We start from the raw sequence: 15,582 nt of genomic DNA on the forward strand, positions 1-15,582 counted from the left end.
CCCTCACCCCTACCCTCTCCGCCAACCAAAAGAAGAGAAAAGAAGAAGAAGAAGAAGAAGAGACAAAATCTAAGCTTTATTGATGGAAGTTATTTAAAAAAAAAAAAAAACTGCTGACTGAAGGAGTAGCGGAATATCCTAATGCTCCTTTAGGATAAGTAAAAATTGGAGGTAGTAGCCAAAGGAATCAGGGACCTCCTGAGGGCTGGGAAAATGGAGAGGAGATTGATCGTAACTATGTGGACATGATATCCCATCATTCCCAGGAGGTAAGAAGAACTTCTGAGTTGTACCTCTGCCCTCCATTCCCCCATAATAGAGAAGAGACGAGAGTAGAGTAGAGGCCATATGCGACGGACATAACTACCCACCAAATTTGAAGGTAAAAGTGGCAAGTAAGATGGGGAGTTTGAAGGTGCCCTGCAGCTTTGGCGGGAAAGCAGCTCTCCTAGTCCCTTTTCCCGCTTCAAGATTCCGTGTCCCCCAATCCCATTGCTATCCTCCCTCTTCCACTGGTAAGTCTAGTCCCTCCTCTATCTAAGTTTATTACTTTTATGCTGTTTATCCATCTCTTAATCTTGATGGTGATCAATTTAGGTTTGTTTGGTATTTTGTTTCGGATAACCCCCAAATAGTAGTGTACTTAGACGGTAACTGGAACTTGTACAACAAAAGTAATCTATACCCAAAATGGAGTTCCGAGAAATAGGGCCTCGGTGACTGTCATCTTAGTATTTTACTGGGGATCGCTTCATGTTGTTATAGCTTTAAGTGGAATCATCCAACCTTGACACACCTCAGGTACTCGATAGAAAATTGTTCTTTATATTTGTTTCAGCTTGTCCTACTCATCTTTAGAGATTAATATGAGTAGCTTCATTATTTAGTGGTCAAAGTTATCAAATTTCATTAGTTTTGCATCTGGAATTTCATTAGTTTATACTTCAGATTATGGGGCTTGGATTCTTTTCTGTTATAAAAGTTCGTTTAAATTGCGTAGGAGTATACCATTTCATTTTCTTATTGGTTTAGCACCTTTAAAAGTATAATAATTTATCATTAACATCAACAACAGGTTGGAGGAGTTTTCCTGGCTTTGTTTTACAGTCACTGGAGCTTGTTTATCCTAATAGCTCCTGTTCTGTGCATTCTGGGCGAGTACACTTAACAGCAAGAGGTACGCAATATCTTTTCCTGTTTTCATCTTGATTCTTGTGTCATGAAACCATGGTTTCTTTTCAGATGCTCCATTTCTAGAGGTATAATACGTTTTAGGATCTTGATTTCAGCTTCAGTGCAACCCGCGACTAAGAAACTTGTTGGAGATCAAGTTAAGGATCTCCCCAATAGTGGTGACTCCATTCGCCAGCGATTTCTTGAATTTTATGCTGCCAGAGGTCATAAGATTCTTCCTAGTGCTTCTCTTGTGCCAGATGATCCAACTGTCTTACTAACAATTGCTGGAATGCTTCAGTTCAAGCCCATATTTCTTGGAAAGGTGTTTTCAAGTTTTTTTTTTCCTTGGAAAAAATCAAACATGTTGAATTACTGAAGCTGCAAACACTAAATCCCTTCACACTAAGGGAAACTTGTTCCTTTTTCCCCCTGCGGGAGAACATTACACCTAGCATTAATGCATTTTAAACTATGATAATTAGTCTAGCTCTTTCATGTACCATTTTGTGGTTATTTTCTCTATATAGAGTTACATGTAATGCAACTCTTGATGCTACTCTAACTATGGTAGTGCATTATTGCTCAGGTGCCCAGAGAAGTTCCTCGAGCTACAACTTCCCAAAGATGCATACGTACAAATGACATTGAGAATGTAGGCCAAACATCTCGTCATCATACTTTTTTTGAGATGCTTGGGAATTTCAGTTTTGGGGATTACTTCAAGAAGGAAGCAATTAAATGGGCCTGGGAGCTCTCCACAATTGAGTAAGTATTGCAATTTTTCATTTCCATGTTTTAGTCAATAAATCATTAATGACAGGATCTTTAAAATTACTTTTGCAATTTATCTCATGTTAGTTGCATGATTATGGGTTACACAATCAATTAAGTGACATCCACAACTTATAATTTTTTTTTCCTGTACATATATACATATGTATATATGCATCTTTTTTTTTATGGATGATGAACTTTCAGTTTTCTTGCCATCATGTGCTAATCAACCCTTATGTAGCAAGTCTTCACTGGATCTGTTTTGAATCATTTTGCTTTCTGCCTTTTGTTTGCACTCTTTTTTTTTTTTTTTTGCTTGGGAAGGAGGGAGCAGGACCTTTTTGTCTTGTTGGATCATTCAAAGGATACTAAGTAGGCATGTTTTGTTAACTTAGTAATTTCCTACCATAGTTGATCAACTAAATTTTGTTTTGTTATTCTTTTGGAGAGACCTCTATCTGCTTTTACATTATTAGATTTTCTTACCACAATCTATCAACTAAGTTTTGTTTTTATTGATGAGTGCAAACAACTTTGTCAACTCTTTTTATTGCTTTTACCTGTAAGGGTCCGTAAATTAAGTATTGGACTTGCTGAAGTATTTGTAGGTTCCAAATTGCAGCTCATCCAGACAATTTTAATATTATGAAAATGTATTTTTTTATGGATGCTTGTTATATTCTGCGTCATTAGATTACATTATCAGCCTACAGATGCAGCTCTGTATCCAGATTAAAATTCCTTGATCACGGTTTGGTTTTTATTAAAACAGTAATTCCCTCCGTGAAATTTAATAGCTCACCTAGTGATGCTTGGTATTTCTCTGAGCTTGGCATACCAAATCATTCCCCTATGTTGTACTGTTTCATGTGGGTATCTTTCCTACTATTGAAATATCTTTTTCTGTATTCCACATTGTATTTCCTGCAACTCCCGTAATATTCGTCAGGAATTGCTGCTGCAAGTTGGACTTGAAAAGTAATTTAGATCTCTGATATGAAAAGCTAGATTAGTCTACAACAGTTCACAACCATTTCAAATTATTTTTCTTTTGGCTTATTTATAGGTTTGGATTGCCAGCTGACAGGTTATGGATTAGCGTTTATGAAGATGATGATGAGGCTTTTGCAATCTGGCAAGATGAAGTATGCCAGGAACATTATATTTTTTCGACGTTGATTTATGTTCATTCCAAGGATCTGTGTCTTGCATCTTATCTGCATGTTATTCTTTGTAGATATTTTGCTTCACTAGTTTTTTAATCATCAAAGAATATTTTCCTTATTCCTGGAAGAACCTATTCTTGTCAAATTAGATAGATTTTAACCATTGCGGCTGCATGTCTAACTGTGCCACAAAATACTAAACACATACTGACTATTTGATTTGAGTGGAGGCAGAGTTGGCAGTGCTATTGACTTAATTTTATATACTTTCTTGGTTCAGGTCGGTGTTCCTGCAAAGCGTATAAAAAGACTTGGGGAAGATGACAATTTTTGGAGCAGTGGAGTAACTGGTCCATGTGGCCCGTGCTCGGAAATTTATTATGATTTTCATCCTGAGAGGGGAGAGTCAAATGTCGTAAGTTTTGATCAAGTTAAACTTTCAAATGCTGCCTTTTCTTTTTTCCTGTAGTTATTCTCTTGATTCTTGAACATTATTTATAAAGTACAAATCAGAATTTATATTTCTACTTACATTTTTCTCTTTGTTATTTTCACTGTTCTGCTCTGATGATATTCAGGATCTCGGGGATGATACCAGATTTATAGAGTTTTATAATCTTGTTTTCATGCAATACAACAAGAAGGATGATGGTTCACTTGAGTCCTTAAAGCAGAGGAATATAGATACGGGGCTAGGCTTAGAGCGCGTGGCTCGAATTCTTCAGAAGGTAGTTGCTTAGCCAAACATTGATGTCCTAAGGAATGACAACTTAGTTGATGTCAAAGAGACGATATTTATTACTGGTTGTGTCAGCATTACTGTCAGTCAGCATTGAGAGGTTGTTCAAGTTTGGCTGTTCCGATCAACTGAATTTCCATTTGTAACTTGTAAAATGGATCAACTGTTTCAATAGCAAATTATTCATGTTGTAAACTTTGAATCTGCAGGTTCCGAACAATTATGAAACTGACTTAATCTTTCCAATTATAGAGAAGGCGTCTGAATTGGCAAATGTCTCATATGCTGTTGCAGATGATTGTACCCAAAGATATCTCAAAGTATGTGAAAGAAGAATTTATTCATAAATTATACCATGCTTTTATCTTTGTTCTTGTTGTTATTCTGCCGTTTCTACTGTTTTCAGACTATTGGAGATCATATGCGTGCAATTGTTTATCTTATATCAGATGGGGTCATCCCATCCAATATTGGTAGAGGCTATGTAGTACGGAGGCTTATCAGAAGAGCTGTTCGAATGGGCAGGTTACTCGGAATTAAGGGAGATGGTCTGGGGGACATAGAAGGTGCATTTTTACCAGTTCTTGCAGAAAGAGTGATTCAATTAAGTACGCATATTGATTCAGATGTCAAGAATAGAGCTGCCCGCATTTTTGAGGAATTGAAGAGGGAGGAGCTACGTTTTGTACAGACACTTGAGAGAGGAGAAAAGCTTCTGGAGCAAATGTTAGCTGAGGCATTGCTAGATTCGGAGAAAAGTGGGACTGCTCCTTGTCTATCTGGCAAGGATGCATTTTTATTGTATGACACATACGGGTTTCCTGTGGAAATAACAAAGGAAGTCGCTGATGGACGTGGTGTAGGTATTGATATGAATGGTTTTGATGCTGAGATGGAGAACCAAAAACGCCAATCTCAGGCAGCACACAATGTCATCAAACTAGGGGTTGAGAATAGTGCTGATTTGACAGAAAAGGTTCCAGACACGGAATTTGTTGGGTATGACACCCTTTGCGCAAATGCAGTGATTGAGGGTCTATTGGTAAATGGCAATCCTGTCATTCAAGTTTCCGAAGGAAATGAAGTAGAAGTTCTACTGAATAGGTCCCCATTTTATGCTGAATCTGGAGGTCAAATTGGAGATCATGGTATTTTATATGTCTCCAACGCTGGAAACCATCAGAAAGCTGCTGTTGAGATAAACGATGTTCAGAAATCTCAAGGGAACATATTCTTTCACAAAGGCACTGTCACACAAGGTGTTATAGAGGTTGGCTTCGAAGTTGAAGCTGCAGTGGATGCAAAGCTGAGGCAAAGGGCTAAGGTACTGCTTATATTGCTGCAAGCTAGCATCCATTTTAAATTGGTGTGGGACTGTAGAAGCCAATGTTGCAGTTGGCAGATTTTGCAGTTTATTGTAGATTGTATTATGGATGTTAAGCTGGTTTCAGAATTTTCTTGTCTTTCCAGCCTCACACAATTTTGACATTTTTTGGTTCTCTAGGTTCATCATACCGCTACTCATTTGCTCCAAGCAGCACTAAAACAAGTACTAGGTGAGGAAACATCACAAGCTGGTTCCCTGGTGGCTTTTGACCGCCTTAGGTTCGATTTCAATTTCCACCGACCTGTTATGGATGATGAGCTCATGGAAATTGAAGGCCTTATAAATAGATGGATTTCGGATTCAACACTTCTTGAAACAAAAGTTATGCCTTTGACGAATGCTAAAAGAGCAGGAGCTATTGCCATGTTTGGAGAAAAATATGCAGATCAGGTATAACTTCCTTAGCTACAACTTTCAATACGTATATTGAATGGTCTGCATTGCATATCCAGGTAGAATTACGAGAAAATACAAATCTGGTTTGGAGTCTGGAGAAAACCTATGGATCTGGATTTAGTTAACCATTTTCTAAATGCCATACTTACAGGTGAAACTTTTGCTACTGGCTGCTCCCATGGAAGTTTAATACATGAAGAAAAATTATCTGCTATGCTTTTTCCTATTGAATCTTTAAGACAAGAGGATTCCTGGAAGATCAGCAAAACATGCTTACATTTAGACAATTTAAATCAACAATTAACCTACTATTTGTTATAATTTGTAATGCATTTGAAATTACTTGTATTGTACAAATCCCAGATTCTTTTATCTTGGTAAAGCAGCCAAAAAAGAAATCAAACCTGTTTGGAGTTAAAAACTGGTTTCTGCCAATAGGAAATATAGGTTGTAACGGATGTTCAATGACCTAGTGCTTTGATTGACAAAACTGCAATCTATGAGTAAAAGAAATAGGTTTGATATATGCTACTTCTGAGGAGTAACATCCTTCTAATGCCAACGGGGAAAAGTAGATTTAGCCTCGAGGTTTGCTGTTTTTGAACCTTTAAGTACCTTCATGACCCACAGGTACGCGTTGTAGAGGTCCCAGGGGTCTCTATGGAACTCTGTGGGGGCACCCACGTCAACAACACCTCTGAGCTGCGTGGGTTTAGGATAATATCTGAACAGGGGATTGCAAGTGGAATCAGGCGAATAGAAGCTGTTGCTGGGGATGCATTTATTGAGCATATCCTCGCCAGAGATAATTATATGAAGCAGCTTTGCTCGACTCTCAAAGTATGCTTTACTTTCACTCAATTCACTGCTTAAAAAGTTTTGAAGTTGTATCTTGTTGCCATGCAGATATTTGCGAGAAGTTCTTTTCATCTTTTGACTGAAATTTGACTTTTTATCCAGCGTGAGAGTAACAAAGTACTTTGAGGTTTTGTCTTCTTAGTTTCAGATGAACAAATCCTCTCATTCTGTTTTTTGACTGGATCTTTCTAAACGAGGAAGAAGTTGAATATCATTACTAGCTGTTTTCATCTGTTGGAACTAAAACTCAGTATTGGTGAAGGTAAAAGCTGAAGACGTCACAACTAGAGTGGAGGCACTTTTGGAAGAATTACGAGCCGCAAGAAATGAAGTTTCTGCTGCAAATGCTAAAGCAGCAATCTTCAAAGCCTCAACAATTACGTGCAAAGCATTGTCTGTTGGAACTTCAAGAGAAATCAGGTAAAAGTATTACTCATTCTGCATATACATGCTGACAAATTAAGTGTAGCTGGGTTAATCAAGTGAAGTTACTGAAAACATCATATGGAGAAATATTTTAGCTTTTGAACTTAAAAACGAGAATTCAAAGAACACCGGGGCTCTTCAAGTGTTACGAGCTTCGGATTCCAAAGGGGTTTCGGTCACATCTGACTAATCACATGGAGCAATTTGATAGCAAAATTTTATGGGCACTTCAACGTGGAATTCCTGTTTTATTTGTCTTCACTATAGTGTCTGAAATGGAACTGATTGAAGAATCCAGATGAAGCGTGACACCAAAAGAGGTGGCTGATTCTGATGTTTGTTGTGATATGTGGTCACCCAGGGTGCTAGTTGAGTCGATGGATGATGTTGATGGGGATGCGCTGAGGAGTGCTGCCGACTATCTATTGGATGCATTGCAGGATCCAGCAGCCGTGTTCTTGGGGTCCCGCCCGGGCGAAGAAAAAGTGAGTCTCATCGCTGCTTTTAGTCCAGGAGTTGTTGAACTGGGATTGCAAGCAGGAAAATTCATAGGGCCTGTAGCTAAGATGTGCGGAGGAGGAGGGGGAGGGCGGCCTAATTTTGCTCAGGCGGGTGGAAGGAAGCCTGAGAACCTGTTAGGTGCCTTGGAAAAAGCTCGACAAGATCTGATAGCGATTATATCCGAGAAGGCAGGTTAAGAACTTCAGAGAGATAAATCCGGGGAATAAGCTATACAGGCACTAGTTTGCGCAACGGATTTTCTGCCTCACTCTATGCTTCACTTTTTATTATATTACTATTTTTCTTTCATAAATATTATATTTTTATTTCTTTTTTGTTTCCTTAAAATTCAATTACTGTTAATTGAGTACAAAATATATATAACTCTCAAAAAAGTAATATATAATAAAAAATTAAAAAATACAGTAGAAGATTCGTAAAAAAATCTCCTTTTTTTATGCATTTTGAATTTTGAGTTTATTAAATTTTGTGTTATTCAGTTAATAGGTATTGGATTTTAAAGATACAAAAAGAATTAAAATATGATGTTTATAAAGGAGAAATAATAATATAATAAAAAATAAGAGAGAGCGTGACAAAAAAAAGTGAGACAGTTGATCTTTTGTTGCTAGCTCGTAGATGGATGCCAGTTGCTGAGTAGTGTGTATATCAAATTACACAATGTGGAAGCAATTATTGACTAAAGTGTTATGCTTTGTAATAATGGTCGAGAAAGAAATTTGAGATCTTCAAGTAAGGATGGCAAAGGGGGCGGGGATCCCTCCCTCGCCCATGCTCCACTCCTTGCCTCAATTCCCCCACCACCTGCCCTGCCTCACCCTACCCCACTTTTTTTCACGAGTGATAATTAGATTTTTTTTTTCTAGAAGTCTTTATTCAATAGATCAAAGTTAAATTTAAAAAATAAAATAAAATAAAATAAGATACGAAGCTGAAAACAGTGAAAATAGGAAAATGAAACAAAAAAAGTGTCGAAATAAAAGATCAAGAAAATTAAGAAATTTAATTAGATTGTATAGATAATATTTGGAAATACTCATAGAACGCGTAACATAATTTTGCTAAATATCAATTAAAAATTTGAATAAAAATGGGATAAAAGTTATATTTAGTTGTCAAATATTTTAAATTTATTATTATTAAATTATATAATATATTACATTTATTTATATTAATAAATTGAAACAGTGGACAGGACGGGACGAGGTATCATCCCCCACCCCCGGCTCATTTAAAACAACGGGAGAAAAATTTTCCCTGTCTCCGCTCCCGTCCCGCCCCATCCCCCACCTCATTACTTCTCCTGTGGGCAAGCACTCGCCCTCGTTGCCGTCCCTAAACTTAAGAGTTGTTTATTACTGAGTTTTAACTCTTTTTTTTTTTTAAAAATACTACAACCACATATGCATTACTACTTTGTAGTAAGTAGCAATTGGTTCGGTCAAGATTGGTACAACAATTGTGAAATGTGAATTCACATCACAGTGACCTGAGAAAGACGGTGGACGCGTACTGCCCATTTGCATTACTGCTCTGCTAGAAACAGGGGAAGACAAAAAGGTCCTCTCTCTAACTGAGTAGCTGTTATGTCGGTGGTCTTGGAATTAGATTGGGTCTTCGAATTAGATTGGGCCGGCCGATTTGGATTTGTGTTTTTGTCAAAAATATTTTTAAAAATAGTTTAGTTTGTTAGTAAATCTCTGGAGACGGGTACTTGTGCATAGGATGAGTGAAGCAATCATAACAACTTTCACCCAAGATGTCGTGGGTTTGTCGTAATTGTATGATGTGTGCCCTATCTTCTCAACAAGGAAACACGTCAGCTTTTCTTATTTAGCGGAAGAAAAGTCCTTTTTTTAAGCGTAAAGATTTGTCCCTATCTATCCCATTCAATGGGCAATTCCAAATTTTTTTTAAAAAAAAAAGAAAAAAGAGAAGAATAAGTACTAATCATTGCCATTGGTCCATGCCAAACTCCAATTACTAATATGTGGATGACAGCTAAACTCAGAATTCTGCTTTTTAAATCCGCGTTAGTGTCCTGCTTAGCTTAGCTTCCAGTTCATTAACAAAAAACACCCGCACTTGACTCATCGTCTCTCGTCTTTTCTTTTCTTTTTTTTTTTTTTTCTGTCGATACGATAGCTTCCTACGTTATAGGGAGAATGAGGACCTGAAGAGATCCTGGGATAACTCGAAGGGGACTGAACCATCACCGGACTGGACTGATCCACCTGAATTTTTTAAATAAGGTCACATTTAATTGTGACAAATTAGTGGGAGGAAAAGTTTTAAACCTTACCAAACCTTGCCTCACACCCCATCAAGGTTTAATGCATTAATGATGTCCACTAGTCCAAAGGCTGGTGATTATCTCTCGTCTTTTCATTTTTGTTCTTTTTAACAAAAAAAAAAATAACAAAGAAAAGACCCATTCCTAGATTTACCCATGGTTGTCACTGGCCATTTGGTCCGGTGGTCATCACCATTAAAGGTGATGTTGGAGGTCAGGGGTTCAATCCCTGCCTCCCACAAATTTGCCACAATTTGTGGCGGTCTTAATTGACCTTCATCGATGGAGTCTGTACTCACATCGAACCCCCTCCCCTTCCCCTTAAACTAGGCTAGATTAGGTTATAGGACATCTATAGTTTCGACAAAAAAAAAAAAAAAGATTTACCCATGGTTATCAGGGTTGATCAGAGTACAGCGTCTGGAAATTTGTTGCTTGATTAAATTGTCCACAACATTTACGGTGTGTTTGGATTGTAATTTTTTAAACATTTTTCGTGAACATATTTTTCAATCACTTTTTTTCGTCGCATATATCAAATTGTTACAGTAATTTTTTTACAAAAATGCAATCCAAACAAACTTTCAAAGCAACTGTTAAACGCACCAGCTGTTACCAGCTGTTACCAGCACGGGATGATACGTGTGTGTATATATATATATAGAGAGAGAGAGATTGGGGGGGGGGTGGGAGGGAGAGAGTCGGTGGGCGCAGTGAATAGCACCCAAAGTGGTGAGGAGAAGTTCGGAGTCCACGCTGACCGACCGACTTGAGGAACACAAGGATAGGCTATTTGTCAAACGAGAGAGGGAAGGGTCCCCAGCCCTGTGCCCAGTGCCCACCCCACCCCAATCCAACGGCAGCGTTGGTTCCATATTCTCTGTCTCAGCCGCGTGTGCCCCATTGATATTTGATGCTGAGGTGAATGGAATCCCCTCTCTCTCTCTCTCTTACTTTCAAGAACTACAGTAGTGTTAGTGAAAGAGCCAATTGCTATCCACTTTATCGTCACTGTAAAATATACTATTACTGGTATCGTATCGTATGCCACCCCAGCAGAAGAAGAAGAGGAGGAAGAAGAATGATGAAATAAATAAATAAAACACCCCACCCAAATTCAAAGGTATGCTATAAATATCCCATCATCACTCCTCAGTGTTGTACTCTCCAAGACCAAGAGACGAGTACAGTTACAGTACACCCCTCTTGATTCCTCTCTTCTACTCTTCTGTTTCTCTCCTCTTTGATCCCCTTTCTTTCTGTATTACTACATAATTACACGATCTCATCTGGTTGGTTGACAGAACTCGCTCGCTAGGTTCCATATATAATACACTAGTAGTACAACAAAAAAAATTAGGCAGATAGTAGGTGAGGCATTAGACAATTACATCTCCCAGAATGCCTGCAGTCGTCGACCTTGCTTGTTTATTATGTCTGTTGCTTCTCATATCCTCCTCCTCTACGGCCACAGCTTGTGATCGCTGCGTCCACCGCACCAAAGCTGCTTTCTTCAACAAAGCATCTGCACTTCAATGTACGTGTCACTCGCTCGCTCGCTCACTCATCAACACACATTTTGTTTAATTTCTTAAATGATCAACATCTCCTATACATGTAAACTTTTTCTCCGTTTCTTTCCTCGTTTGTCGCTGAGATAATGCTGCTATCATCAAATTAATGCAGCTGGTGCTTGTGGGTATGGCTCAATGGCCACAAGTTTCAACGCTGGCCATCTTGCGGCTGCTGTTCCTGCCATTTACAAAGATGGAGCAGGTTGCGGTGCATGTTTTCAGGTACACACTTATTTTTCGCACTCCACTCAAATTCCTTTTCTTTCTTTCTTTTTTTTGGGTTAATTTCCTTTTTCAGTAGCAGTATTGTTCAACTGTTTTCCATCAAGGTTGCCATGATCTTGAACAATGATCAAGCTATAATAACACTGCTAACTTATTTATACCTGCATACTTATCAATGAAAGATTGCGATTGCAGATAAGATGCAAGAACACACAGCTCTGTACCAAGCAAGGGGCCAAGGTGATCGTCACCGATCTTAATAAAAACAATAATGAGACGGATTTTGTGCTTAGCAGCAGAGCTTTCAGGGCCATGGCTGTGCAGGGCAAGGATCAAGACATTTTGAAGCTTGGCATCCTTGACGTCGAATACAAGAGGTCACCACTCACCACCAATCCTATGTTACTAGTACTTGTGATATTATATTGTTAGTATAATACTGCTGCTGCTACAACACAGCTCAATCCGTGCAAGGCACTTTTTTATTAAAAATTTTTCAGAGGGACCAGAAGATACCATTTTTGTAGTACCTAACAATACCAACTGCAACAACATTTTCCACTATGTAGATAGCTCTTTTAGAACTCTAGGTCTTTTTTTTATTTTTTATTTTTTTTGGTTTTTTTTGGGGGGGGGGGGGGGTTTGGTGGTTTGTGTGTGCTGTTGTGGGTGGTGGTTTAGGAACTCCATCATTAGTTCCTAATAGGATAAACTAATTAATTGTGTTGTGGGGCCGGACTAATTCGACCGTTTTGTCTTTGTGTTAGTAAAGTTCAAATTAAGATTATTGCTAACACTTTGGATAAAGTATCATTTAAAATTGTGATATGACGTATGTGAAATAAAAAAAATGATTAAAAATATTAAAAAATATGTTTATAATATAAGCGAAATGTTTCATTTATCCAAACACACTTAATACTAACACAGCTTAGATGTAATGTGGGCCTAAAGCAGCCCATTAGCATTCGCGTCAGGTCGGGGCCCTTTTGTCCGGGAAATATGCAGCTAGCTTAGCTGTAGAGGTCGTAACATGACCGTTACGCTTAATTACTACTACAAAGGCAAATACAATGATCTGATTACATTTGTTGATGTTCAGACTTTGAGATCCACTTGGAAAGCCATACCTACCACATACATATGTATATATGCTGTTTGTCTTCTTAAATTTTGGTTGGTTGGCTGGTTGGAGTGTCCATAAACATAAACATAGTAGAGTGCTAACTAGCAAATGAAGTGCACATGAATGATTGGTTTTGGTTGGAGCAGGGTTCCTTGTGATTACGGAAGGAATCTGGGCATTCGCGTGGAAGAATCAAGCCAGAAGCGTAATAATTATCTAGCCATTAAGTTCTTGTACCAAGGTGGCCAGACGGAGATCGTGGGTGTTGATGTGGCTCAGGTAAACACTCCAACCCTGCATTTGATCAGTTGTTGCATCTCTTTGTCAGGAGGAAATTAGATTCTGATTGGTATTTTGGTTGATGAATTTGACACAGGTTGATTCACCAAACTGGACTTTCATGAGCCGAAACTACGGCGCTGTCTGGGATAGCAGCAGAGTTCCAGGCGGGGCGTTGCAGCTCCGGGTGGTGGTGACGGCTGGCTACGATGGCAAGTTTGTGTGGGCTAAAAATGCGTTACCTGCGGATTGGAAGAATGGGATGGTCTACGATTCCGGTGTCCAGATCACTGATGTTGCTCAAGAGGGTTGTTCTCCTTGTGATGATGGAAGCTGGCCAGCCACCGCCCGTTTAATATAATCTCTTCCCTACCGCTCGTTAAACTTCAGTAATTACCCACTGATGTTACTTACTTACTGAATAAACATTAAAGCTTGGTTTAGATTTCCTGCACTTACTTTTACTCACTACTGCAATTATTATTGTTAGTGTATCCTTTCCACAACTCTGGGACAAGCTGAAAGTGGAGGGAGGAGTGTATTTTTTCGTTGCCAAATAAGAAGCAGAGCGTAAAAGAGGAGGGTCGGCATTCGCATTTCCCATCATAGCTAGGAAAAATTTTGTGCCCCTGTATATTCTGCACTTTGTATTGTGACTTGTAACACATAAAGACGATTATACATTAAAACGTCATTTCTTCAGTTCTTCCAGTACTCCTTTAATCCTTTATGGACTATTGTGCTTTTGTAATTTATTTCCAAGGCAATTATCATGTTTAGTGTGTTGAGATTTAACAGGAGGAGTGAAATGTACTGCTGTAACAAGCCCTGAGAGGATAAAAAAAAAAAATTTGTACACTTTCCCAAACAATGGGGGGATGGTGCATTTGGAAATGTACGAGGTTCAAAGACGCTTGCGTCTTAAACGAGACCATAAAATAGTCATTTTGCATTCGGGTTTCAACAACCAACAATTGGCATTCCCTTTCTTTAATATGAAATAAACTAGGGGATGAAAGCCTGCGCAACGCGCGAGTGATGGGTGCCTCTATTTAAAATTTTTTATATAATTTTTTTAAAAAATACAATAAAATTGAGAAAGCAGAAAGTATTACAGATATAAGTTATTAAAAAAAATATGTATATAAAGTAAGTATCATATCAGTTGAAGGAGAATTACGCATAAACAAATGCTTTCATACCCTACACGAAAATAAAGTTAATTTTTAAATACACATAGTATTTCTTCTACATATGTTAATTAAGAGCATAGAAGGAAATGTCAAAAAAGGCTAACTGAATAACATAATAAGAAAACATCCAAAGTTGAAGTGTTTAATAATTAGCTTTGTTCTTAGTTAGTTTTATCTCATCTACGTCAATTTTGACAAACCTGACACTCGAAAAGAAAGAGTCAACCTTGTAAATATATTGGATAAAAAATAAAAAAAATCCCATGTAATAAACCTATTATACAAATAAACCCCCTATGGTTTCAAAATATACAATTCGATACCTCATGCTTTGAACTAAATTGTAAACCTGACGGAAATCGGTAAAATTAACGGGCACTGATGAAATGACCAAAATGTCTGGCTACTGCAGCTGCTGACTGTTGTTTCGCCATTTTATTAGCTTAAAAGAAAGCTATCACACAGCTCCAACTCTTTCTTTCTCTTGTACACTCATATATCATATTCATATAGCATTATGAGCTCTTCCTTCCAAGCTTCAACTTACTCCCCCATTTAACCATTTGATTATTACCCATCGCTCTCAACTTACTAGTTGCTCGTACTTGTACCACCCCGGTCTTTATTAACGTTTTCCAAACTTGACCTGTATTATTATTAACCCTCCCAATTTCCAACCTTTTTTTCACCTCATTCTCACAAAATCCATAGTTAGTAGTAATTCTTTCATTCTTTTGTCTTAGTCCTATAAATTCAAAGACCAGTGGGGAGATTATTCATCCATCCAGAGATTGAAGCAGCAGCAAGAAAAGAAAGAAGAAAGAAAACAAACGATGATGCACAGTAATAGGTGCAATGGTAGTTCTCATGGAAACATGGCTGGGCCATGTTCATGTGTCGTGTTTCACACTCATCATGCCAATTCCTTCTCCATGCCTAACCATCACAATAAAACCTTTGAAGAAACTGCTGAAATGTATTCCTTCGCATCATCTCCGCCGTCTTTCTCTGTTGATTGCACTCTTTCCATGGGCACCCCTTCTACTCGTCTAACCAATAATGACACCGAAAAAAGATGCTCTTCTTACATGTCTAACTTTTGCTAGGATATTTTACTATCCAAACATTCGTCCAATTCTCCCCATCATTCGTCCCACAAAAGTAGCCAAGCAAACAATCACACCAACTCCAGTTATGGCGGGTGCTACTTCAACGGAAAATGTTCATATATCGTCCTTGAAGGAGGATGGGACAAGTTCTTCGGCACCGGTATCTGAGGTTCAATCAGTCTTGAAGGATAGGCTGGGGGTTTCTCTGCAACACCAGGTACAGTCTAGTGCACTTGTTGAGGGCAGGTTCACAGAGTTTTATTGGGAAGTTCAAACATCACTGGGAGTTTTATTGGGGGCTAAGGGGTAGAATAATAATATTTGCTAAAAATTGAGTAT

The 15,582-nt window shown here is 38.3% G+C and overlaps 2 protein-coding genes across 5 annotated transcripts; both read left to right on the plus strand.

The window, feature by feature from the left end:
• LOC113710470 (alanine--tRNA ligase, chloroplastic/mitochondrial-like) lies at positions 1-7,753 on the plus strand. Of its 3 annotated transcripts, XM_027233498.2 has the most exons (13): positions 7-515; positions 1,076-1,177; positions 1,290-1,498; positions 1,763-1,941; positions 3,017-3,095; positions 3,397-3,531; positions 3,695-3,844; positions 4,065-4,175; positions 4,262-5,179; positions 5,360-5,632; positions 6,269-6,478; positions 6,759-6,916; positions 7,284-7,753. In XM_027233498.2, exons 1-13 carry the CDS (start codon positions 401-403, stop codon positions 7,618-7,620), a joined length of 2,976 nt encoding a protein of 991 aa, XP_027089299.1. In that variant the 5' UTR covers positions 7-400; the 3' UTR covers positions 7,621-7,753. The 3 variants fall into 3 exon arrangements, with proteins under 3 accessions (XP_027089301.1, XP_027089299.1, XP_071922031.1); XM_027233500.2 differs by lacking the exon at positions 7,284-7,753 and having other exon boundaries at positions 1-515; positions 6,645-6,848; XM_072065930.1 differs by lacking the exon at positions 7-515 and having other exon boundaries at positions 1,290-1,397.
• Positions 7,754-10,897: 3,144 nt separating this feature from the next.
• On the plus strand, positions 10,898-13,643 carry LOC113709386 (expansin-like A2). Of its 2 annotated transcripts, XM_027232135.2 has the most exons (6): positions 10,898-11,274; positions 11,424-11,533; positions 11,732-11,913; positions 12,809-12,941; positions 13,039-13,330; positions 13,432-13,643. In XM_027232135.2, exons 1-5 carry the CDS (start codon positions 11,139-11,141, stop codon positions 13,300-13,302), a joined length of 825 nt encoding a protein of 274 aa, XP_027087936.1. In that variant the 5' UTR covers positions 10,898-11,138; the 3' UTR covers positions 13,303-13,330; positions 13,432-13,643. The 2 variants fall into 2 exon arrangements, with proteins under 2 accessions (XP_027087936.1, XP_071922646.1); XM_072066545.1 differs by having other exon boundaries at positions 10,917-11,274; positions 13,039-13,643.
• The last annotated feature ends 1,939 nt before the right edge of the window (positions 13,644-15,582 follow it).

The sequence above is a fragment of the Coffea arabica genome, chromosome 9e (assembly GCF_036785885.1).
Source record: "Coffea arabica cultivar ET-39 chromosome 9e, Coffea Arabica ET-39 HiFi, whole genome shotgun sequence".
Lineage (NCBI taxonomy): Eukaryota > Viridiplantae > Streptophyta > Magnoliopsida > Gentianales > Rubiaceae > Coffea > Coffea arabica.